At 51.1% G+C, this 26,997-nt stretch overlaps 1 protein-coding gene across 1 annotated transcript in view; it reads right to left on the bottom strand.

The window, feature by feature from the left end:
- LOC138480534 (uncharacterized) overlaps positions 1 to 26,997 on the bottom strand; it is a 1,133,492-nt gene that overhangs the window by 997,455 nt on the left and 109,040 nt on the right. Inside the window, exon 5 of the mRNA XM_069612286.1 lies at positions 8,072 to 8,296. Coding sequence (XP_069468387.1) covers positions 8,072 to 8,296 — 225 coding nt within the window. The remainder of the gene's footprint in view (positions 1 to 8,071; positions 8,297 to 26,997) is intronic.

Below are 26,997 nucleotides of genomic sequence, written 5' to 3'. Positions count from 1 at the left end.
AAGGAACGGTGAGAACATGGACCTGAGTGAGCGCCACTGGCAGGAGGAGTTCAAACAGGACGATGCCCTACGGCACGTTAGTACCTGGGTTCGCGAAGGATGGCCCAACGAGAGAAAGATCCCCGAAGGCCTTCGTCCCTACTGGAAAGTGAACGAGAAAATCACCACCATGAACGGTCTCATCCTCAGAGGCGATCAAATCATCCTGCCCAGCGGAATCCGCAAGGTGATACTGTGCAGAGCACACTCAGGCCACCTGGGATGCAACATGACCAGACGCAGGATACGTGACACCTACTGGTGGCCAGGCATGGACCAGGATATAAGACAAATCGTCGAAAGGTGCCATGAGTGCACCAACAGTGACAAGCACTTAGCTGTGAGGCAAGCCCCCATGCTGCCCACCGAAGTCACCAAAGGGGTGTGGTGAAAACTAGGTTTGGATTTCATTGGACCCCTGGACAACATGCCCCCAGAACACAAATACGGGATAGTCATGGTCGACTACTTCTCCAAATGGGTGGAAGCTGACTTCACCTCAGACATCACCACAAGCACAGTCATTGAAGCACTCACCGCCGTATTCCAGCGGGAAGGTCTACCAGAAGAACTCGTCACAGACAACGGAGTCCAGCTAGTCTCCCGAGAAATGGAGAAGTTTCTCAAGCTCAACAACATTCGACAGCGGAGAGCAAGCCTATACCACCGACAGGCCAATGGCCTGGTTGAGCGGGTAAACCGCTTCAGCAAAGGGGCGCTACAACTGGCTCATGCCTCGGGCCTAGACCCGTACAAGACAGTCAAGGAAGCTGTAGCAGCCCACCGCCTCACCCCCAACGCCGTCACAGGTGTTTCACCATTCCATCTGCTGAGGGGGAGAAGGGCAGCATCCTCACTGGTACCACCCTGGCTCCATCAAGTGAGGGCTGACGAAGACGTGGACATGGATGACGTAGCGTTTCGCATGCAGCGCAACAAAGAAGCCATGAAGACCCAAGGGGACTTGCGTCGAGCCGCTCGACAAACAGCAGTTAACAGAGGTGACCTGGTGAAAATACGCCTTCCCCACAAAGACACTTCGACTGGCTCCAAATACAGCAGTCCCATAGAAGTCATGGAGAGAGGGTCAAATCACATTTGCACCAGCGACGGAAGGAAATGGAATCTAGAGAGAGTGGCCATGTACCGCAGGAAGGAAGACAGGGAACAACCACACTGGGATACCGGAGAAGATCAAGACCGCCAGGGGACATTCGAAAACCCTCGCCTCTCAGAAAGAGATGCCTTGGAGCCACGCCATGGCAACGAGTTCTCAAGCCCCAACTCTCCAACTACACCCAGGGAGGCACAGCGAAGAACAAGACAAGGAGAACTCGAATCACCCGCACCTCCTCAAGAGTACTCCAGCAATCCTGCCCCAGACACAGATCTAAGCAGACCTCAGAGAGAGAGAAGGAAGTCCAGCAAGTTTGTGGACTTTGTCATGGAATGACCATCCATCCTTTTCCCAGGAAAGGAGGTGTGTGGGGACATCACGTGATCGCGGGAGTGTGTTCTCGCGAGATCTTGGCATAACGTGATCTCGCGAGCCCACGCAGCGCGGGAAAACGTTCCCACCAGGTTGATGCAGCGGGAGACCAAGCAGGTCATGCCACAGCGCTGCTCGTGATAAGGACGTAATAACAGGAGGTTTTGAGCAGCCTCCAGCCACAGCTTCTAGGGCATAAGTCCACAGCCACAGGAGGCTACCTGGGGGCCCTAGAAGCTTGCAGCGTGCCATCATTGTGCACACCCTTCCCATGAAGTTGAACTGAACCGAACTGTGAGAAAATGTCTGTCCCGAATTAAGGCAGTTTAAGGGCCACCCGTTTGTCTTACAATAAAGACAGTTGGAACCCCTTACAGCATCCTGTCGTCCTTTAAGGCCACAACATGCCTCCTCTCCTGGACTGTCATCACCATACTCCTTAGGCGTTCTGCAGACGTCATCAAAACAAAGAGTGCCTTCAGCAAGTCCAGAACTTTCCTTGCCGCACTGATACAGCAGCTGTAACGGCCACTCTCGTGATGAAGTCTTCGAAGACATTGCTGCTTCCAGTAACAATGGCAAAACTTATTACATAATGCTGTACTTAGTGCTGCTGACAGCGCATACCTACACGGGCCCCAGGTAATCTTCTCAGAGGTACAAAACATGTCTTAAAGGTCACTCTAGTACTTATCATTTGTATGCTGATTCCTGACAGGCCAGGGGTTTACGCTGTCAAACATAACCTGTCCAAAACGTGTTTCTATGTGAAGACCGACCTGTTTTCTCTTATTTCATAATTCTTGGGCGCAGTTTGACCAGAAAACCTGCATATCTTGCCAACAACTTTTTATATTACGATTTCCCTTATGGGGTTTCGGGGGTGTCGTTCGTTGATTGGGGCCTCCCACCCAGACAAACCATTAGATGCATAGCTGGGAGAGGATGGATATTTATTATCAAACACATAGGGGAACGGTGTGTCTAGCTGCAGGTGCTTCCCCTTCCCACAGCTCTCCTTACTTCTTTCTAGTTGCAGTATTCTTACTCTGGTGCAGCCATTTTCTGTCCAGTGCTTACTTTCTTCTACTGATGTGGGTTCTTTTGACTTCCTTGTCGCCAATGTTATGTTTTATGGTAGGGCTCAACCATACGTACACAGACCAGCTGTGGAGACACGTAGTTTAGTCCAGGAAGGTTTTATTGTACACATATACATCGGTACAGGATCCAGTTACTTGTTGTATGTACATTACAGGTTTATGTAGTCAAAAGTGGACATTACAGACAGAGACCCACCGCCCATCCTATCACTCGCAGTTCAGGCCCCCAACTGACATTCATGGAACGCACACACACATTCACTCAACATTCTCCTGAGCTGTCTATCATGCATACATCAACATTCTATCAGCATGCACTCCTGGTCAGTGATACAATACAAGAATAACTTACATCTCAACAGACTCTTTTCCAAAACTGAGAATTTTCATTTCCCTCTTAGCCTCTAAAATACAAACAGCTACAAATGCCAAGTGTATCAAAATAGGCCTCTGGAACTTGATGGAAGACTCAAATTCCACTGAACATGGACTTATCACGATCCATGAAGAATTGCGTGCTCTACCACATATGGCACTCTAAAATTGAATAGTATTAGACTTAATAACAACAAAGGAAGCAGTGTGTGCTACACGGTCATACATGTCTTCTAAAGATGCAGATAATGGCACCTTGACAATCACAATAAAACAGATGGAAAAACTAAAAATGGACATGGAAGAAGCAGGGGTATCAATAAAGAGGAGAATTGGTTATCAGCCCTTACCTCCTGGATTCTACAATGGCTCACTAATATATGCAGAGTCATATTTCTCATCCTCATGTTCTTGATAATAATTTGGTGCATTTATCAAATAGTCATAACATGGTGTGTGTCCTGTGGAAATAAAGTAAAACTTGCAGTGATGGTAGGTGACACCACTCCTCCCTGGAAACATGAAAGCTGCCAAACTCACCTAGAAACAGAGGTAGGGAATATAAAAATGGTTCCAATAGACCATACCATAGGCCTCGAAGGCACTCTCTGGGTACCGCCTCTAACCCAGAAAATTACCTGGAATGTTATGTAGACCAAACAGCAGATGGAGACTGCAACTTTTTAGGATGAAACACATGGGATTATGCTAAGGGAGGAGGAGATTTAAGAAATGTTTGTAAGATATGGGTAGCAAAGACTATATACGATTGAAAGCAAGAAGAAAACAGGAAAATTAAATAATATATAGATAGATTCATCCCTAGAAGGACGAAGGGGAGAATGTTGGGGAGCACCTGCAAATTCCCCAACGTGCACAGAAATTCAAGTTCCGAAAGTCCCTATGAAGCAAAGCAGGGCCATGAAGAATGCAACCCCATTCATGTAGAACTCCCTTTACACGCCCAAAGCACAGCATTGCAGTAGTAAAGCAATGTCCCTGACGAGAAATTAGCTCTAAGGTGCAGATCATATACATGAGTATACACATCAATTCCTAACGAATAAAGCAACATTTAACACTAACTAGGAAGTCAGTTGGGGCACTAGGCATGATAGCTAATGAAGGTAGGCTTGGAATTAACTGAATGAATAACACATAAAGTGGGCCTAAAAACAAGCTCAGCCATTTCAGATGCATAAGAATCATCTTGAATTAGCAGGAAATATAGCTAGGCCTTTACAAAAGGCACACCTACAAAGCTGTAACCCTCAACTGCAAGGTTGAATGCTGCACAATGATTGGCCAAGACAGGGGGTTAAAAAACACGTTCTTAAGCTCTGAATCTCGACAGTGAGTTTATGCACAGTCAACAAAGAAATATCTGACCCTTGATCTAAGAGACAGATGCTGCATGTGGAGTGGTTGAAAAGCATCAGCCCGGACGAGTTCCAAAGGCTGAGCACAAAGATATATAACAAATTATGTTCCTAGCTAGGACATTGACATGTAATACAGAGAAGCTCACAATTTGATGGGAATGGAGCAATGAGATGTGAAAAGCATGCGTGTTAAGGAAGCACGATCAAGGAGCAACACAAACTCTCATTGGGAAAGACCCAATCACTAAGATAGGAACCATATTCTTGTCAATAGAATACAAATCAACAAAGATGGATGAACAACCCAAATAATGCACAGGTCAACACCGAAATACATTTACATAATTTTTGATTTACACACACATATCATTGCAAATAAATGAAGTCCACAGACACTTTGGTCACACGGGGTAGGATAAGCCAATAGGGCAAGGCATTGTAAAGTTTTGCCAATCGTGAAAGTAACATTGCCCAATCACAGGCTGGTTATTTGTGAATGACTTATAACATTTCTTGTCACCTCACTTGTGATTCTCACTATCAATGCAGCCATTTTATGACACAAGATTGAATGCCTTTTTGATTATTCCCCAGCCCAGCTGTGTGTAATAAACATTTGGTTTTCTCACATCTTGTGCATTCATTTTTAGCTCATTGGATTAATTTTATCGTTTGTTTTTTTTTGGGACTTGCCTAACACCCATGAGAATGTTTCTACTAAGAATCTCACCCTTAAGACTGCCTCTCTGGTCGCAATCTCGTTGGCTCAGCGGCTGGGGGAACTTTGTGCTCTTTTATGTCAGCCTCCCTTTTTGGTGGTTCAGGAGAACACTCTCTTTCTCAGGTGTGACCCCTCTTTCCTGCTGAAAGTGTCATCTAAATTGCACTGCTCTCAGGAAGTGGTGAATCATGCCTTTTATCCCACTGCCTTTAATTCCAAACCTGGAATCGCTGAAGAGTGGAGATGGAGCCTGTTGGACGTCCGCAGATCTGTGTTTGTTTACTTGTATCTGTCCCAGCCTCTTCGGAAGGTGTCATTTTGTCTGGGAGGCCATGCTTCTGGCTTAGCGGTCTGGGGGTGTTCCTTCTCCTACAGGGGTGAAGGGTGAAGAGAAGGACCTCTTGGGCCATGGCTTGAGTAGATTTGTCTAGAGGTCACCTGGGCCTCTCCTGGTAGCTTTATCCAGCACTTGAATTTGCACGGGGTGGCTGCTGGGTGTTTTGGTTCACGTGTTCTGGGGGTCGGGGCTTTCTGGCTCTCTTGTTGGGTTGTTCTGAATAAATGGTTCTGTCCTCTGTGCAACCCAATTGGCTGATGTGTCGGTTTCTTGCCAATTCACTTCTTTAAACAAACAAATCAGATGAGGCACCGCCATTCCGAAGTCCCAGCGTAGAACTCGACTCGTTACTTCCTTGCATTCCAACAACCATGACATCACAACCAGGGAAGCAGCCGAGAGTCGCTCAGACTGCAGGCACCGTCACACGTCACAAGCAAGAGCGGTGCACAGATGGAGGAAATGCTACCGATGTATATCCCCACCGGCACTACTGAAAGGTCAGTAAACCGATTATTTCTCATCAGCTGCAGGGGGCAGCGGCTTATCTCTCCATTTATTTGGTGTTACGTGGTACTGCTTACATGTGTATGGTGTTACGATAAGGAAACGCATATCTATGAAGCGAAAGAGACACAGTGCTTTATTTAAAAGTGTTGTTCAATCGGATGGTCCCACTGAAAACGCGTATGCAAACAGGCTTCATAGACATCTCTGCTAGTAAACTATCCCAAATCTCCTTTCTAAAGATGAAAACATAATGCGGCACAACGTCACTACCCGATGTAGCCATTTCCCAACCTACAAGAACACGTTCTGAATTAATGGGCGGACTTGTATGAAAATACATATTACAGTGAGAGGAAACACATCGCCACAATAGAATGTGTCCACGTTTTTCACATACTATTTATAAACCTAATTGTGTGTTCCACAAAGCTCCGGGGCTCCACACGTGAGTGAAACAATGTTTCTAATATTGCTGCCTGTGCCATTTAGGTGTTCATATGTTTTCACCACAAATTCGTTGACCTGGTGTCCTATGGCCAGATAGCAACCATAGCGTCCATTCAAGAACTGTAATTGCGAGCTCGGCCACATGATACAAATGCAATCCGTGATCGTGTGTTATTCTTCTTCAGGGACCAGATTCTGTCACTGAGTGGACATGTCTTGCTATTTGCCACTTAAGGTGGGCATTGCATGTTCATGAGACAATATGCGGCGTGGTGCCACAGAAACCCACAAATAAATCAATAAGGTAGGACACATACACATTCTACCTCAGGCAATGAAAAGGCCAAAGAAGCCCTTATGTTAGAGCAGCCTTGGTACTCTTGTTACACACATCATGCAGTCCACGCAAGCATTCTCTGAACCGATAAAAGGAATGTCATTGGTACAGCGAAATGTAATAGCGTGGGGGCACACACAGATTCTATTACTAGCCCTTTAAAAAGCTAGCAAAGGGCATAGTCAATGGCGCCTTAGCCCTCTTCAATGCAACTGCTGCCTGCTTTAGGTGTTAACATGTTTGCCCATATAAGGGCATGGTTGTGAAGCATACTCCAATAAATTGTACATAATTATCAGGGCGTGTGCATAGTTAATATTGCTTGCATTTAACCAAGTTGTTGATGGAGAATTAAGAGCACTTTCTGCATGGACATTCCATCGGAGCATAGATGGAATGTATGATGTGAAGAGGGGCGTTTGGTTGGAAGGAGAAGGCTGTTTAAGATGTTCCTGGGGGAGACGAGGGGCATTCCAGGGACCCTCTCTTCAATGTGATTTAGTGAATTTTGCCCATGTAGGACATCAATTCCACTGGACTAGGAAAGACCGCAACACTAGCTGCCCCAGCTTCATTGAAGCTGTTACAGTAGGAAGGAGGAACCAAGTCCTCTGTAGAAGCACACCAGAGTCAAGACTCAAGAGTACATGCATGCAGGTCAGTGCCATAGGATGCATAAGAAGGGCCCTTAAACGGGATGCCCTTTGCATGCTGTTTTGTTGATATACCACATAGTGGTATCTTAGGCGACCGCATGCAGAACTTCGGTTGTTAGGCCATTCGTGATGAGAACCTGGCAATCACCTCTTTTATTTATTTATTTTGCATTTATAAAGCACACAAACTGCCCTCGGGCATCGAGGCGCTGTTACAGAATACTCACTTTACATAGGTACAATACAGAATTCTCACTTCACATTATTACAACATTGAGAGTGCAATTAAAAAGATTGATTACAGTGATTACATACATTGCTCGTGTTCCAAGGTTACAGGGGAACAGTGGGGCAAGTGCAGGTTTACTTGACCTCACTGCATGGATCCAGACCCTTTTTCTCAAACTTCCATTCACAAAGACCCTTCAGCAGTACAGACTATGGCATCAATTTACACTGAGGTTATTTCCATATTGTATGCCCTAAAGTAAAATATAACATGCCATATATTTTTGGTTAATTAACAGCAGCTTGTATTCAGCAAATAAGGAACTTGTTACATCAGAAAATATCAGTCAATGCACAAAAACAAAGCTAGTTCTGCCGTACTCAGAAGCTTTGTAGCGAAAATACCAGCTTCATTATCTTGGTATAATTTACTTCTGAATTGTTTACCTTCAGGGACATCAATGGGTTCATTGTCTATGATGACTTCCTCGTCAGTTCCTGCGCAAAGTATTACATATATGTAGACAAGGGGAAGAAAATCCATAGAAAAAGGGTACTTTGTTTCCAAGGAACATTTGTCTACATGTTCTTCTTCTGCATTGTAGGCTGTTTCAGGCCATGAGTCATGGTAGTATTGTGACGTCACCACTGATGTTACATCATTTCTATAGACTGTAAAAGCAGCATACTTTGCTAGCAATTGTGACAACTCCCAACTTCATACTGGGTTTAGCTATTCTTTACAAGGCATGCACAAGTGCTGCATTTGCAATTGTACTTGCTTTTCAGCACAGGGACCATTAGTTATGCATTGACCGTGAAGGAGAACCCGAGGCAACATGGCTATACTCCTCCACACACCTGCTAGAAGATGACTATTAATTAGTCATATACATATCTTGTATGCGAACATGTTGGGTAATGAGAGTACAGGCCAAACCGGGATGTATGAAAAACAATAGATGGAAGAGCCTTTCTCGTTGGTCATCTCAAATGAGGAGAGTGAATAATTGCTAGGGTCATGTCTACAACTTGGAACAATCAGGGACATGCTGTGATTTGCTAAGTCTTAATGGGCTTTACAGGTCAGCATTTAGTACTTTCAGAGTGGAGTCATGGTCATTTTTGAGAAAGCATTTCTTGTCTGCAGATCTCAGTGACAATACATGCAGGAACAGGCACATTCTTGATGCATGCTCAGTACTGATGAAGGATGGCGTGGCACAGATTGTGTTCGGATTGTAGAAATTACCACAGTAAATGCAAAAGGCAACCCAGGCAGAAACGGTTGAGCCAACATTTATTTCAATACATCTGTGCAGACATGGACTGAGAAACTGCCAGAGTATCCCTGTCCAACTAATGTGTCCCCCCTCCCCCAAGCAAAGTACAGTATCCAACATGGAACAATGTAACCAGTGCAACCACCTCCACTCAGGGGTGACTTACTACACCTGGAAATGAGCACAATTACACACATTGCAAACAGGCTCAATGAACTGGCATTTGGACTAATGAACATGCACACATGCAGAAATATTACACGCAATGGACCTCAAGTAAGCATGCACACAAACACCTATTTCACCTGACACTTTGTGCTGCCAGATAATATGCCCCAGCACATATCAGCAGACATGCAGCATGATAAGACGCTCATATACCATGCATGCAGTCGTACATGTTGAAACATTCCAAATATATTCAGATATGCATTTGTAACCTAAGACACTATAGAGTGGTACCTAATCTAAAATGTCCAAAGATGTAACTTGAATATTACATGGGTGCAATAGTACTCTACTTACAGCTGTGTTTAATGTTAAGCCTGATCCATACCTTCTGTTGAAAATGTGCCCACACTTACATGTAATTATCAGTACAACTTATCAGGAGATTTGATTTTCAGGAATATATGGGCTCCCATTGATTGTACCTTCCATACAACTGCCTGTCACCCAAACTCCAGCTCACCCTAGAGCTCATAACTGTTTCCTAAATGTTCAATATCCAGAGAAACTAACTTGCCATAAGAGGCTATAGAAACACCAAGTCTCCACAGCAGATATTGAGGCTCAGGTCCTGCGCTGCTACATGGCCCGATGCAGAGAATGGAAAGAAGGAAGTCTATCCAGTGTTTCTTCTTGACTAGGGAGCTCAGGTCACTGCCACACACAAATATAGCAAGGACAAATGTAAGTGTATTGACACTTGGCTGCACATATATTGTGTTCCAGCAATGTTATCATTTTAGGGTTTATGATGAGCAGAGCGGGCCACCAGGCTCTCGGATGCTCATGGCGCATGTGTAATAACTCTTTAAGGTGGCATTGAAGGATGGAACATGGTCCCCAACTGGACGATCACTCAGTAGTGTTGTGGCTTCATTAGCATCCCATTCAGGATGTTGAGATCTCAACACTTCACATGGCTGACTGCCCCGTATAATAGCTTAATCCCTGCTTTAATTCCCACTGCCCTATACCTCCCGATGCAGAAGATGGTATCCACGAGTCCGTGCCCAGACTCGGAATATTGGCAGTTAGCCAAACAGCAGCAGTGCAATGACCCCCAGTGGTCATCCTCATGCACTCTAGTACAGGCCCCCAAAAGACACATTAAGAGCATTCCCACACCAAGCATTAATCAGCATTCTTCTGAGCTGTACTTGAAGCAACATTCTTTCAGCTTCAATATATTGCCAGCAGGCCAAGACAACATTTAGCCAGTCAAAACATAATGTCGTTTTGACAAATGACAAAGTAGCAAAGTATTATTTACGTCCACCAAGAATGACTGTAAATAGTACCACCTGTTTCAAGATCATTCTTTCAAGTAGCAGAGCTAGACACATTTGTGGTTACTTTACTGTGTAAGCCCAAATGCATCAACAAATAATCCAAAAGGCAACCTCAAGGTAGCATCATGATTTATTAACAATTCTGCATCAATGGACAGAGAAACTGGCAGAGTATTCCCATCCCACAAATGTGGCCCTCAAATACAGAAACCTCAGGGTTGTACAGTGTGTTGTGCAATGAGCCTTGTCTACAGGATCAGTATTGCAATGGTAGAAGTGTTCCAAAGAAAGTAGTGAAACTGAGAGCCAGGCAGCGGACAGGGTAGGCAGGAGGGGGCCAACGTGCAACACTTTTTTCAAGGGTTGCAGCTAATTGAGTTGAGACAGATTTCAGTTTAGCTGTAACTGCTATTTGGTGGTACAGCGGAGAAGTCTGTTTTAACTTCACAAAGAACAGTTCCAGAATGGTGAAAATGATTGCAAAAAGTAGTGGAACTGTTAACAGTAAAAAAGTAGTGGGACTCTGCTTATGACCATTCCTGCTCACTTCAGCCACTGCAGTACTACACATTTAGTCATTTACATTACCAATAAACATCCTAATGGAGCACCCTGTGACCTTGGAGGACATGGCTTTACTGCTACTGCATTCGACACCCGTGCAATTCTGATTAGCCAACCCAAGTCATACAGACCACCACCTATAGCACGACTGCCATTTTTAATGTTTCCAGTTGCTCAGCGGGTTCCGAAAAGGAAGGATGGTTGAGGAGAGTGAGTTAGTGGAAGGGAGAGGACTAGCACAAGATAGATTTTTGCTTTGCTGTTGGTAGCTTCAGTTTGGAAAAAACAGTCGCTGTGTGTTGTGTTTACTTCTAGACGGCATATGTTAGGTATATTTTTCATGTGTGAGCATATATGTGTTTGTTTTGTGTGCCTGTGGCGCAGAGCTGGAGATTCAGGGCCTAATTCACAGAAGCATTTTTTTTTATAATGGCAAAACCCCCTTGGAAAAAGCTCTGTGAATAAGGGCCCAAGTGTGTTGGGCTGAGTGAAATTTCAGAGGGGCGTGCTTGCCGTGTGATTTCCGGTTTGTGCTATGGTAGTGTTATGTGTGTGTTGTATCTGGTGGTTGAGTGGTGCGTTTGTAGGAAATGTAAAGGCTTTTAGTAGGATCAGTGGTGATGAAGGTCTATGTATTCTTGTAAGTTGCATTGTTTCAATTAGGCTGAATTCCATATTTTGTGTTTTGCCGATTTTATGATTTTCTTTTGTTGGCCTAGTATAGTTTGTTTTAGTTTTACAATTACATTACACACAAGAAGGCATGATTATGCTCCTAGCACCCATACTATCCCTTTTCTGTTTCTCAAGTGGCTAACCACGACTTTATGTGATTATGCAGTGCATGTTTAGGCATAATGACAACTCAACTAGATGCTTACATCATGCCTGCATGGCCATTAGAGCTCCCACATGTATTACAACAAATCAAACCTCTTACTATACCAACTTCATTAACATGGCTGCATTCACTGTGTCATCGCCCAGTTATGGCTGCAGTTCTTATCTGTCATTGCTCATGTACATTAGAGGGTCATGAGAAATATAATACTGTCCATTTCAACATTACACAGTTAATTATGTCCTGTCATTTTTTCAAGTTATTATTGATTGAAGAACATATCCTGCCAAGCATCATATTATTCGAATTTGGAGTCCAACTGGGAGTCAGCGTGTTATCTGTTGTTCATTATTCTATTTCAACCCTTGAATGATAACATTAATAATAGCCTCAACCAAGAACTTGAACAGAAACATATTTTTAGAGGTATTAAAATCAGATCTTAGAAAGCAGGGCCTGAAGATGTCCTTTGTGCAGTTGGTCAGGATGTAGACCGTATTGTGAAAAATACATGTTTATGCATGAACTGTTATTGTTCATTGAGAACTGAAGAACCCTTTGACATCAACTCTTAGTACAAGTCGTTTGGAATACCAAGTGCAAGGTTGTGGGAGGAAGAGAATAACACACAGGTGGCATGTTTTTGGCAAAGACTCTAATTCTTGAAATAAGGAGTAGACCCGCTTTCCCTAACTCTAAGAGGGGTTGCCATGCCTCAACTAAAACACTAAGGAAAATGTCAGAATGTCTGGAAATTAAGAGTCTACCGACTAGTTTCAAAATGCTACTTCTATCCCTTACACTTGAAAACAAACTAAGGTGCTTTACTGTTGTCTTAGTCCAGAAGAATGTCTACCTTCCTCCGGATGCATATGGTTCTATATAATTGGCAGTTCAAGAAGTAGGCGGAATGGCACGCTTCCACCTGCCTTTCTCAGGCTAGTTTTCACAGTTCACAAAGTAGGGGGAATGTCTCCCTTCCCCTGGCCTTTCTCAGGCTTATTTTAACAGTTCCACAATGACTCCCTTTCTTTGGCATTTCTCACGCCGCTGAAGAGCACCTCCAGTGACTCACTTGGACAGACCTGGTATTTGACCTTACTAGGAACTGCGACGAAGATGAGGGCTTGTTGGAGGACCTTGTTCTCATGCACGGTTGGGTCCTTGACCCCTGTGTATACTTGAATGATTCTTCACTCCCCTGCCAGGAATAATTGCTGTCTCATGTGTATAATTGACTGGTTCATCACAGTATCCCTGGTACATTCCCCTGCCAGAAATATTGTCTCTCCACCAGAGGGTCCTTGACCTTTTGTTGTTACGATTTCTTATTCTTGGGTCCCACACCCCTTCACGTTGGTTTCTCTTTCTTGGTTTCCAGACCCCTTTGTGTTGACTTCTCTGGTCCCAGACCCCTGTATCTGTGTTTCTCTTTCTCAGGTCCTCAACCCTTTCATACTGGATTCCCAGGTTCCAGAAACCAGTCTCTGTGTTTCTCTTTCTCAGGTCCCATACCCTTTTGTATTGGCTTTTCAGGTCCTAGTCCCCTGCATCTGTGTTTCTCTTTCTCGGGTCCCAGACACCTTAATGTTGGCTTCTCAGGTCGCAGACCCCTTCACGTTGGTTTCTCGAGTGCCCTTGATGTCTCTGGCCGACCGGAACCTTCTGTATTGGCTCCTGGTCTCTTACCTTGGTCTCAGGCCTCCTCGCGTCTTCGAATGGTCTTCTGCATTTTTTTCTGTTTGCGCGTTGCCGTACACAGCTCACCAGCTCCTCCTGGGAGTCTGGCTGCATGTACTTGCTGGACTATCTTCCTCAGCGCTCTCCTGCTTTGGGAGCCTCAGCCTCTTCTGGCCTTCGGTCTTCATTCATCTTCCAAGCAGGTTGGGTCGGCGACTCTCCTTCTGCCACGTTATGGTCAGTAGCTGCATTGCTCACAGTGCCTCCAGGGCAGAACTGACAATATTGTTAGTCCTTCTTCCCTTTTTAAGTTCCACTGAACACTAAATTTAGACTGCTCAATGAGATGGACTTGTGAGTTCTTTCTGGTGCAGAACTTCTTCCTCCTCTCATTATATTGAGGTGACAGTTCGGTGGAGTAACACCTTATCTTCCTCATCTGAGTATATTGAGGGAATAGTTCAGTGGAGTTAGCCCTAATCCTCCTCATCCCGGTACTACTGCTACTGTTGCTATAGCATAAATACATGGGTGAACATGTGTGATCAGGTGAAGGAAAAGATGGTGAGGGAAGAAAAGTGGGTAATGGTGTATTGTACCACATTATACCATGATGTCGTCCCTGTATCCCAAAGGGGGAATCCCTCCCCATGCAAACAACCCACTGAATACTGCCCCCAGATGGACTATTGGCTAGCAGCCTCACCTCCCCGGTATCATGGAAAGTGTCACCCACATAGGCAAACAACTCAAGACGATACTGTATGTGGCTTGCATTTTTAACCTATGATGCATTGATTGTGTCTTTAACAGTATTTAGCAGTACTATTAATTCTAGCGTATTCAACATGACAATCACACCATTAGGGTGCAGCTATACCAATGTAAACATTGTTGTAAATACCTACAAAAGCTAAGCACAGCCTTTCAATGTTCCCTAGGAAAAGTCCAATATTTTTTAAACTCCTGTCAAGTGTAAGGATTATGTTTACTCTATGGCAATCATAAACATTGCGCAGACAAAGGTAAGTGTTTCTTATTTTATTTGCTATTTGGTCAGTCTCTTTCTTCAATCCGACCATCCCCTACCACCAATTAACCATTCGATCTCCCACTCTAGAACATTGGAAGGAACCCAGGCTCACCTGAACGCCACATGTTTTCCTTCTCTGCAGTGAAGGACACTGAGCATAGGAAAGCATAGAAGAGGATAATATACATAAACAGGCAAGATAAACTAACAACTATCAGTTTGGAGACATGAGAGAATAATATCTTCAACAAACAAAAATAAGCCATATATAAAAAACATGGAAAAATAAAGAAAAGACCGTGAACCTGGCTGCACTACCCCCTTGCAATACTTAACTCTCTTCCATTTCACATTTTGGTTCTGTTGTCCATACTAACATCATTACCTGGTGCAACGTTTATTTTGCTTTTAGATAATTGATGAGTCGGCTCATGCTACTTGCATACCCGACTGGCACTCTCTACTCTAACGTAACGTCTGTGGTTTTAATTGTTCTATGAAAACCCTTTCTTCCTTTAAACGGATGAGGCAATTTTTTAGATGGTTTCTGTATATTAGTGGGTATCTTAAGCGGACACAATCTCCTTCCTTGTATTTGTTAATTGCAAAAGATATATGTCTATCATATGCTCTTATTTTCCTACTTTGCTTCTCATCAATTCTGTTTGTAGATGGGGATGCTTACAATGCACTTATTGGGAGACAGGTGTAGGTGTTCATGACAATACTCTTGTTAACACTTCTTATAAGACATTAAAACTTAACATGCCTTTTCTCTATCTTCAGCATCCCCCGCTTACCTTTGTCCTGAATCACCTCTGTACCCATCTGTGGGAAATGGAAGTTGGATGAAAGGGCAATGGTTAGGTATGGATTTCCCAAAATCCCTAGAGAAGCAACACTGAAAGCTTCATGATTATTAGGGGTATCACTAATAACCTGAAAACTCTCAATGGTATCAAACATGCCACCATGGATAAATATATAGTCAATCCAAGTTCTGTGCTAACCATTTGACCATGTATATGGTATTTGAGCACCATGTTGGAAATCCTGATAAAGTTGTTAAGTGCAGAATTATCAATAAACATTTTGCAAGGGTTCTGCATAGTTATTCCTACTTTTTCTTCGAGATCAAATTCCAATGCTACAACATTGTGGCTATTTCTATTAAGAACACATCAAGTGTCTTTGTCCCTATTTTTAGGTTTCGAAGGATATCGCCTACAACTGCATAGGGGCTCTGTGGATAAATTAAGAGCTATTCATTTATAAAACGCTCAACAAAAGAGACAATTTTCCTGGTTAAAACCACTCCATAAACATTAACAATCAACATTTTTGGTTCCTATATCCATTGTTTAAACTCTAGATAGTACATGCTGATTAATAAGATCTGTCCTAAATTCCTTGTGTGTCAAGAAATGCTTGGCCCCAATTAGAAAGCCACCCAATGGTCTGACAATTGCATTGTTAAATGCCAGTCTCTGAATTATATTCAAACCATTGAGGCTAAAATTGGTGGTAAGCCCAGACTCCTGTATAATAAAATAAATGAATCAGACAGCAAGGTTTGGCCAAAGGGATTTTTCTGAAATGTCAGAAATGAAGATGTTCTAAAGAACCATTTCTTGGTCAAACCATCTGTGTGGTTTTATTTACTTGATAGGGCCTCACATTCTGGGCTGGTGTCTTTATCTCTCCCAATACTGAAGTCAATTTTGCAATAATAGTTTCCAAATCTCTGACTGTGTGATTTTCCATTACTATTTTGGTCTCAATTGGTTTAACCTTGTTAACATTCCCAGGCTTATCAATTAGATGCTTAAATGCAAAGTCCAATGTTATGAAAGCTTCCCTATTGGAAATAATCAGTTCAGAAATTATGAGTGAGACAAATTGAACTTGCAGCTAGTTTGTTTTATAAGATGTTCCTGGGATTTCAATCATATTGATACTTAGTAGTGAAAGTGCTCACTCCCTACATTACCAATATAAACTCAGAATAACCGACACATCCCATTAGGGAATGACACCAGGAGAACAGATTGCGAGTGACACCAACGTTCATAGCCGCACAGGAAGGAGAAGGAAGAGGGCCCAGAGTGGGTGACCAGAGAGTGAGAGGAAAGGAGGGAGCGGGTGTCCCAATGATGAGTATCTCAGTCTTACTGGCATTATGGCAGATATCATTGGTGGCACACCATTCCTGAATTGCGGCAGGACAGACTGATAAGACAGAAGATGCAGAGGTGGCTGAGGGGAGCATGAAAGAGAGCTGAGTGTCATCTGCATAACATTGAAAATTTAAGCAGAAAGAAGCAATGCGGTGGGAAAGAGGTGCCAGGTAGTGGTTTTAGGGCCAGTGAGAGAGGTTAGATCCCTGGGAAACACCACCAGCAGAGAGAGGGATAGAAGAGAGGAAAAACCACAGTTGGACCTGAGAGGGTCAGTAGGTGAGAAAGTGGTCAACCAGGCCATGGCCTGATCAGTAATACCAAGGTTGTCGCGGAGGCAATTGAGTAGGATGGCATGGTTGACTGTGTCAAAAGCAGAGGAAAGATGGAGAAGAATGATGACAGAAGGGGGATTAGAGTCAGGATTGGAGAGCAAGACTTCACAGGTGTTCAGGAGAGCAGTTTTGATGTTTCTGGCAGCCCTGAAGCCAGACTGGTGGTCATGGAGGCACCGACAGATTGAGTATGTAGATTAAGCTAGGAGATGGCCAACTTTTCTAAGAGTTTGCCCAGGAAAGGAGTGATCGAAAGTGGGCGATAGCCGGAGAGGAAGGATTGGCCGAGGACTTCTTTAGAATGGGGTGCACAAGAGAGTGCTTAAGGAGGTAGGGGAAAGTTCCAGTGGCAAAGGAGTGATTGCAGAAATCAGCCATGGCTGGAGAAAGGGTATCTATGTTGTCCTTGATGGTTCTGGATGAGCATGGTGTTAGGGAGAATTCTCACTTATGGCTAATTTCCCTTACCTATAGAGTCCCCCAGCAGCTTTGCTGGATTTGAAGAGTTTATTTATTTTTACCTGCTAAGAGTGAGACTCTTTTTCCCTTTCTTAGGCATCTTTCCTATGTGTGTTCTAGGCTATTTTTGTGTTTAATGCCTATGGGATCTTTTCTCTCACCCACAGGAACCATCTTTATGCACATGTGTTACACAGCACCCTCCGTGCAGTGACACAGGGGTGTCGTAGCGACCCCCAAACATAGACTCCATTCCCTGGGACTGACTACTGTCTCCCATGGAAAGTAAAGTCCCCATTGACTTTACTAGTCAATCTCTATGAACTAAACCAGTACACCCCATCTTAATGTGGAAGTACTGGAAGGGGTTCATAGTATTTCCCCCATGTTCATTTTCGAGAGGGTACCTTATAGTCCCCCTCTACAAAGTTTCTGGCTGGTGGCAGTGGTTACTACCTTTTATATTCGACCGTGAATATTTTCCTATGGGATTTTCCCATTGTTCGAGGCTAATACTTTTACTGACAGCCTCTAACATACCGCCGGTTTATTTTATTATTAACTTTACTCCGGTAGGTTTTATTTGCCAGAACTTTGATATAACCTCTTTCTCGAGTCTTACTCTATATTCCTAACCCAGGTCGGGATCCTTTGTTCGCTCTTTTGGTGGGCTTCTGCCCAGAAGCCCTCCTTTCGGCGCCTCTGAGTCTGGGGTGGGTCTGTTTTTTGGGAGGGGGAGCAGAACCCCAGGACAAAGTTGCCACAGCAACTCAGGTCGCACTCTAACCTGATAGGCTGGATGGTCTCCCGCCAAGATGACCACTCCACTGTGTGAGTGACAGCTAGGCTGTATGAATGGGTCTCTTTCTGCATAAAAGCAGGGTCCTGAGGACTGGAAGAGCAAGACATCGCCACTGGAACTACGGAACTGAAGGGGAGAGAAGCCAGATACATCTTCAGCATCTACACCACCGGTGAAGCCCTGCCAGATCGTCTCACCAATTTTCTTCCACACGACGAGAGGAGATCTTCAGCGAAAGAGCCTCCTTCCCTTGAGCTGGTGGGGTCATCCAGGCAGCTATTGACCCGGACCGCGATTAAAAGGAGCGTACCTTTTAAACTTCGTTTGGTAGCACCGCGGCTGGTTTCATCCCTGGGTAGTGCAGCGACTCGAACCTTCCTCCACGACGAGAGCCTCTCTTCCTCTGTTGGATCCCTCGACCTGCAGGAACTACCAGGAACAACCGCCACCGCAGGAGCCACTTCTTCACGTTTAAGGTACATTGTTCCGCCAGGCTGCCCTTTTTCCGTGGTAGCCCTAAAGGTGTTTTAAATCCTAAGCAGTTAAATCCTTTAAAGTAATGGTTCGGTCAAAAAATGTTATTGCTCCTACGGGTCGGCCATGTGTTTTTAAGCCTAAGTCGCTCGATTTTAGAAAAATTTCCTATGGACCTTAACTGAGTTTTCGTCCATTAAACGCACGCGAAAACAGGCACCAGGGAGCTGCCATTTTGTGATAATCCTATAATTTCCCCCATCGCCCTGGCTGACCTGCTTTTGCGGCACTAAATCATATCCCCCGCCCCTGAGCCTGACATTATCAAAACATTCATATTCCCCGCCTCTCTCTGTGACGTTTCTATGCTGCGTAGGCAAACGCGCCCTGTCGTCTTCTACGCGACTTCACACAGAACCCGGAAGCCAACACAGATCAACACAGCGCGCCACAATTCGGAATATGAAACTGTACTTTAAAATCAAACAGCAACACGGTAAATTTGGTAAAGTACATTTATTTGACATTTAGGGGGTAATTCATAGAATTCAGCGCACAAGTGGCGCACGCGGCTGGCACACAGTGTGCGCGTGCGAATCCCTGCGCCAGCCGCGTGCGCTAAAATCCATTTCCGCGCACAGCGTATTCATGGATTCCAGCCACCAAAACCAGCCGTGGCGCACAGTGGCGCAGCGACCCTGCAGCAGCGCCAGTTACGCCCCCAAGAACGCCTCTCGCTCAGGGAAAAGCCATCAATATACCCAATCCAGCGCAAAGGGCTGCGCTAACCCTGTACCAGCACAGCAAGCGGGCTACGTGTATCACTGGGGTGCGCGGGAAGTACCTCACGTGATTGGCCCCGTGCGAGCAGGGTACGCGTATTTCAGGGGTGCGCGGGAAGTTCCACATGCGATTTCATCATGGTACGTGTATTTCAGGGGTGCGTGGGAATTTCCACACGCGATTGGGCCCGTGCGAGCAGGGTACGCGTATCTCAGGGGTGCGCAGGAAGTTCCACACGCGATTCCATCAGGGTACGTGTATTTCGGGGTGCGCGTGAAGTTCCACACGCGATATCAGCAGGGTACGTGTATTTCAGGGTGCAGGGGAAGTTACACACGCGATTTCCGCAGGGTACGTGTATTTCAGGGGTGCGCGTGAAGTTCCACACGCGATATCAGCAGGGTATGTGTATTTCAGGGTGCAGGGGAAGTTACACACGTGATTCCAGCAGGGTATGTGTATTTCAGGGATGCGCGGGAATTTCCACATGCGATTGGACCCGTGCGAGCAGGGTACGCGTATCTCAGGGGTGCGCGGGAAGTTCCACACACGATTCCATCAGGGTACGTGAATTTCAGGGTGCGGGGGAAGTTTCACACACAAAATAAGCAGGGTACGTGTATTCCAGGGGTGCGCGGGAAGTTCCACATGCGATTCCATCAGGGTATGTGTATTTCAGGGTGCAGGGGAAGTTACACACGCAATTTCAGCAGGGTACGTGTATTTCAGGGGTGCGCGGGAATTTCCACACGCGATTGGGCCCGTGCGAGCAGGGTACGCGTATCTCAGGGGTGCGCGGGAAGTTCCACACGCAATTCCATCAGGGTACGTGTATTTCGGGGTGCGCGTGAAGTTCCACACGCGATATCAGCAGGGTACTTGTATTTCAGGGTGCAGGGGAAGTTTCACACGTGACTTCCGCAGGGTACGTGTTTTTCAGGGGTGCGCGTGAAGTTCCACACGCGATATCAGCAGGGTACGTGTATTTCAGGGTGCAGGGGAAGTTACACACGTGACTTCCGCAGGGTACGTGTTTTTCATGGGTGCGCGTGAAGTTCCACACGCGATATCAGCAGGGTACGTGTATTTCAGGGTGCAGGGGAAGTTACACACGCAAAATCAGCAGGGTACGTGTATTCCAGGGGTGCGCAGGAAGTTCCACACGCGATTCCATCAGGGTACGTGTATTTCGGGGCACGGGGGAAGTTCGACAGGTGATTCCATCAGGTTACGTGTATTACAGGGGTGCGCGGGGAGCACCACACGTGTATTGCACGTGTGGGCCCTCCCAGGTGTTCCCTCTACACCCTCCACGGCCCCTGCAGGTAGCTCACACCACAGGGGCCTACCCTGCACATGTCCTGCAGGCACCCCATCCACCATGGCCATGCCCCCCAGCCAACCCACATATCAACTTGCACTACTGCCCACCAACGCATGTCCCACTGCACCCTCAGCCACCAGGGGCACTCTCCACAGGCCCCCACCCATGTCTCCCACCACCCCCCAGCAGTGCAGGGGCACCCTCCACCAGGCCCCCACCCATGTCTATCACCACCCCCACCCCCCAGCAGTGCAGGGGCACCCAACACCAGGCCCCCACCCATGTCTCCCACCACCCCCACGCCCCAGCCACCAGGGGCAGCCTCCACCAGGCCCCCACCCATGTCTCCCACCCCCCCACCCCCCCAGCAGTGCAGGGGCACCCACCACCAGGCCCCCACCCATGTCTCCCACCACCCCCACCCCCCAGCCACCAGGGGCAGCCTCCACCAGGCCCCCACCCATGTCTACCCCCACCCCCACCCCCAGCAGTGCAGGGACACCCACCACCAGGCCCCCACCCATGTCTCCCACCACCCCCACCCCCCAGCCACCAGGGGCAGCCTCCACCAGGCCCCCACCCATGTCTCCCACCACCCCTACCCCCCAGCCACCAGGGGCAGCCTCCACCAGACCCCCACCCATGTCTCCCACCACCACCACCCCCCAGCCACCAGGGGCAGCCTCCACCAGGCCCCCACCCATGTCTCCCAGCACCCCCATCCCCCAGCACTGTGGGGCACCTGCCATCAGGCCCCCACCCATGTGCAACTCATGTACCCCTGCACCCCCACCCCCCAGCACTGTGGGGCACCTGCCAGCAGGCCCCCACCCATGTCCAACTCATGTTCCCAACCACCCCCACCCACCAGCACTGTGGGGCACCTGCCAGCAGGCCGCCACTCATGTTGAACTGATGTACCCCTGCACCCCCACCCCCCAGCACTGTGGGGTACCTGCCACCAGGCCCCCACCCATGTCTCCCACCACCCCGACCCCCCAGCCACCATGGGCAGCCTCCACCAGGCCCCCACCCATGTCTCCCACCACCCCCACCCCCCAGCAGTGCAGGGGCAGCCTCCACCAGGCCCCCACCCATGTCTCCCACCACCCCACCCCCCAGCCACCAGGGGCAGCCTCCACCAGGTCCCCACCCATGTCTCCCACCACCCCCACCCCCCAGCCACCAGGGGCAGCCTCCACAGGCCCCCACCCATGTCTCCCAACACCCCCACCCCCCAGCACTGTGGGGCACCTGCCAGCAGGCCCCCACCCATGTGCAACTCATGTACCCCTGCACCCCCACCCACCAGCACTGTGGGGCACCTGCCAGCAGGCCCCCACCCGTGTCCAACTCATGTTCCCCACCACCCCCACCCCCCAGCACTGTGGGGCACCCACCACCAGGCCCCCACCCATGTCTCCCACCACCCCCACCCCCCAGCCACCAGGGGCAGCCTCCACCAGGCCCCCACCCATGTCTCCCACCACCCCCCAGCAGTGCAGGGGCACCCACCACCAGGCCCCCACCCATGTCTCCCACCACCCCCACCCCCCAGCCACCAGGGGCAGCCTCCACCAGGCCCCCACCCATGTCTACCACCACCCCCACCCCCCAGCAGTGCAGGGGCACCCACAACCAGGCCCCCACCCATGTCTCCCACCACCCCCACCCCCCAGCCACCAGTGGCAGCCTCCACCAGGTCCCCACCCATGTCTCCCAGCACCCCCACCCCCCAGCACTGTGGGGCACCTGCCAGCAGGCCCCCACCCATGTGCAACTCATGTACCCCTGCACCCCCACCCCCCAGCACTGTGGGGCACCTGCCAGCAGGCCCCAACCATGTCCAACTCATGTTCCCCACCACCCCCACCCCCCAGCACTGTGGGGCACCTGCCAGCAGGCCCCCACTCATGTCCAACTCATATACCCCTGCACCCCCACCCCCCAGCACTGTGGGGCACCTGCCACCAGGCCCCCACCCATGTCTCCCACCACCCCCACCCCCCAGCCACCAGGGGCAGCCTCCACCAGGCCCCCACCCATGTCTCCCAGCACCCCCACCCCCCAGCAGTACAGGGGCACCCACCACCAGGCCCCCACCCATGTCTCCCACCACCCCCACCCCCCAGCCACCAGGGGCAGCCTCTACCAGGCCCCCACCCATGTCTACCACCACCCCCACCCCCCAGCAGTGCAGGGGCACCCACCACCAGGCCCCCACCCATGTCTTCCACCACCCCCACCCCCCAGCCACCAGGGGCAGCCTCCACCAGGCCCCCACCCATGTCTCCCAGCAGCCCCACCCCCCAGCACTGTGGGGCACCTGCCAGCAGGCCCCCACCCATGTCTCCCACCACCCCCACCCCCCAGCCACCAGGGGCAGCCTCCACCAGGCCCCCACCCATGTCTCCCACCGCCCCCCACCCCCCAGCAGTGCAGGGGCACCCACCACCAGGCCCCCACCCATGTCTCCCACCACCCCCACCCCCCAGCCACCAGGGGCAGCCTCCACCAGGCCCCCACCCATGTCTCCCACCACCCCCATCCCCCAGCAGTGCAGGGGCACCCACCACCAGGCCCCCACCCATGTCTCCCACCACCCCCACCCCCCAGCCACCAGGGGCAGCCTCCACCAGGCCCCCACCCATGTCTCCCACCGCCCCCCACCCCCCAGCAGTGCAGGGGCACCCACCACCAGGCCCCCACCCATGTCACCCACCACCCCCACCCCCCAGCCACCAGGGGCAGCCTCCACCAGGCCCCCACCCATGTCTACCACCACCCCCACCCCCAGCAGTGCAGGGGCACCCACCACCAGGCCCCCACCCATGTCTCCCACCACCCCCACCCCCCAGCCACCAGGGGCAGCCTCCACCAGGCCCCCACCCATGTCTCCCACCACCCCTACCCCCCAGCCACCAGGGGCAGCCTCCACCAGACCCCCACCCATGTCTCCCACCACCACCACCCCCCAGCCACCAGGGGCAGCCTCCACCAGGCCCCCACCCATGTCTCCCAGCACCCCCATCCCCCAGCACTGTGGGGCACCTGCCATCAGGCCCCCACCCATGTGCAACTCATGTACCCCTGCACCCCCACCCCCCAGCACTGTGGGGCACCTGCCAGCAGGCCCCCACCCATGTCCAACTCATGTTCCCAACCACCCCCACCCACCAGCACTGTGGGGCACCTGCCAGCAGGCCCCCACTCATGTTCAACTGATGTACCCCTGCACCCCCACCCCCCAGCACTGTGGGGTACCTGCCACCAGGCCCCCACCCATGTCTCCCACCACCCCCACCCCCCAGCCACCATGGGCAGCCTCCACCAGGCCCCCACCCATGTCTCCCACCACCCCCACCCCCCAGCAGTGCAGGGGCAGCCTCCACCAGGCCCCCACCCATGTCTCCCACCACCCCACCCCCCAGCCACCAGGGGCAGCCTCCACCAGGTCCCCACCCATGTCTCCCACCACCCCCACCCCCCAGCCACCAGGGGCAGCCTCCACAGGCCCCCACCCATGTCTCCCAACACCCCCACCCCCCAGCACTGTGGGGCACCTGCCAGCAGGCCCCCACCCATGTGCAACTCATGTACCCCTGCACCCCCACCCACCAGCACTGTGGGGCACCTGCCAGCAGGCCCCCACCCGTGTCCAACTCATGTTCCCCACCACCCCCACCCCCCAGCACTGTGGGGCACCCACCACCAGGCCCCCACCCATGTCTCCCACCACCCCCACCCCCCAGCCACCAGGGGCAGCCTCCACCAGGCCCCCACCCATGTCTCCCACCACCCCCACCCCCCAGCAGTGCAGGGGCACCCACCACCAGGCCCCCACCCATGTCTCCCACCACCCCCACCCCCCAGCCACCAGGGGCAGCCTCCACCAGGCCCCCACCCATGTCTACCACCACCCCCACCCCCCAGCAGTGCAGGGGCACCCACAACCAGGCCCCCACCCATGTCTCCCACCACCCCCACCCCCCAGCCACCAGTGGCAGCCTCCACCAGGCCCCCACCCATGTCTCCCAGCACCCCCACCCCCCAGCACTGTGGGGCACCTGCCAGCAGGCCCCCACCCATGTGCAACTCATGTACCCCTGCACCCCCACCCCCCAGCACTGTGGGGCACCTGCCAGCAGGCCCCAACCATGTCCAACTCATGTTCCCCACCATCCCCACCCCCCAGCACTGTGGGGCACCTGCCAGCAGGCCCCCACTCATGTCCAACTCATATACCCCTGCACCCCCACCCCCCAGCACTGTGGGGCACCTGCCACCAGGCCCCCACCCATGTCTCCCACCACCCCCACCCCCCAGCCACCAGGGGCAGCCTCCACCAGGCCCCCACCCATGTCTCCCAGCACCCCCACCCCCCAGCAGTGCAGGGGCACCCACCACCAGACCCTCACCCATGTCTCCCACCGCCCCCACCCCCCAGCCACCAGGGGCAGCCTCCACCAGGCCCCCACCCATGTCTCCCACCACCCCCACCCCCCAGCAGTACAGGGGCACCCACCACCAGGCCCCCACCCATGTCTCCCACCACCCCCACCCCCCAGCCACCAGGGGCAGCCTCTACCAGGCCCCCACCCATGTCTACCACCACCCCCACCCCCCAGCAGTGCAGGGGCACCCACCACCAGGCCCCCACCCATGTCTTCCACCACCCCCACCCCCCAGCCACCAGGGGCAGCCTCCACCAGGCCCCCACCCATGTCTCCCAGCAGCCCCACCCCCCAGCACTGTGGGGCACCTGCCAGCAGGCCCCCACCCATGTCTCCCACCACCCCCACCCCCCAGCCACCAGGGGCAGCCTCCACCAGGCCCCCACCCATGTCTCCCACCGCCCCCCACCCCCCAGCAGTGCAGGGGCACCCACCACCAGGCCCCCACCCATGTCACCCACCACCCCCACCCCCCAGCCACCAGGGGCACCCACCACCAGGCCCCCACCCATGTCTCCCACCACCCCCACCCCCCAGCCACCAGGGGCAGCCTCCACCAGGCCCCCACCCATGTCTCCCACCACCCCCATCCCCCAGCAGTGCAGGGGCACCCACCACCAGGCCCCCACCCATGTCTCCCACCACCCCCACCCCCCAGCCACCAGGGGCAGCCTCCACCAGGCCCCCACCCATGTCTCCCACCGCCCCCCACCCCCCAGCAGTGCAGGGGCACCCACCACCAGGCCCCCACCCATGTCACCCACCACCCCCACCCCCCAGCCACCAGGGGCACCCTCCACCAGGCCCCCACCCATGTCTACCACCACCCCACCCCCCAGCAGTGCAGGGGCACCCACCACCAGGCCCCCACCCATGTCTCCCACCACCCCCACCCCCCAGCCACCAGGGGCAGCCTCCACCAGACCCCACCCATGTCTCCCACCACCCCCACCCCCCAGCCACCAGGGGCAGCCTCCACCAGGCCCCCACCCATGTCTCCCAGCACCCCCACCCCCCAGCACTGTGGGGCACCTGCCAGCAGGCCCCCACCCATGTCCAACTCATGTTCCCCACCACCCCCACCCCCCAGCACTGTGGGGCACCTGCCAGCAGGCCCCCACTCATGTCCAACTCATGTACCCCTGCACCCCCACCCACCAGCACTGTGGGGCACCTGCCACCAGGCCCCCACCCATGTCTCCCACCACCCCCACCCCCCAGCCACCAGGGGCAGCCTCCACCAGGCCCCCACCCATGTCTGCCACCACCCCCACCGCCCAGCAGTGCAGGGGCACCCATCACCAGGTCCCCACCCATGTCTCCCACCACCCCCAGCCACCAGGGGCAGCCTCCACCAGGCCCCCACCCATGTCTCCCACCACCCCCACCCCCCAGCAGTGCAGGGGCACCCACCACCAGGCCCCCACCCATGTCTACCACCACCCCCACCCCCCAGCCACCAGGGGCAGCCTCCACCAGGCCCCCACACATGTCTCCCAGCACCCCCATCCCCCAGTACTGTGGGGCACCTGCCAGCAGGCCCCCACACATGTGCAACTCATGTACCCCTGCACCCCCACCCCCCAGCACTGTGGGGCACCTGCCAGCAGGCCCCCACCCATGTCCAACTCATGTTCCCCACCACCC

This window comes from Ambystoma mexicanum, chromosome 5p (assembly GCF_040938575.1).
Source record: "Ambystoma mexicanum isolate Mex_15411 chromosome 5p, UKY_AmexF1_1, whole genome shotgun sequence".
Classification (NCBI taxonomy): Eukaryota; Metazoa; Chordata; class Amphibia; order Caudata; family Ambystomatidae; genus Ambystoma; species Ambystoma mexicanum.
This window is presented reverse-complemented; position numbering and strand designations above follow the sequence as displayed.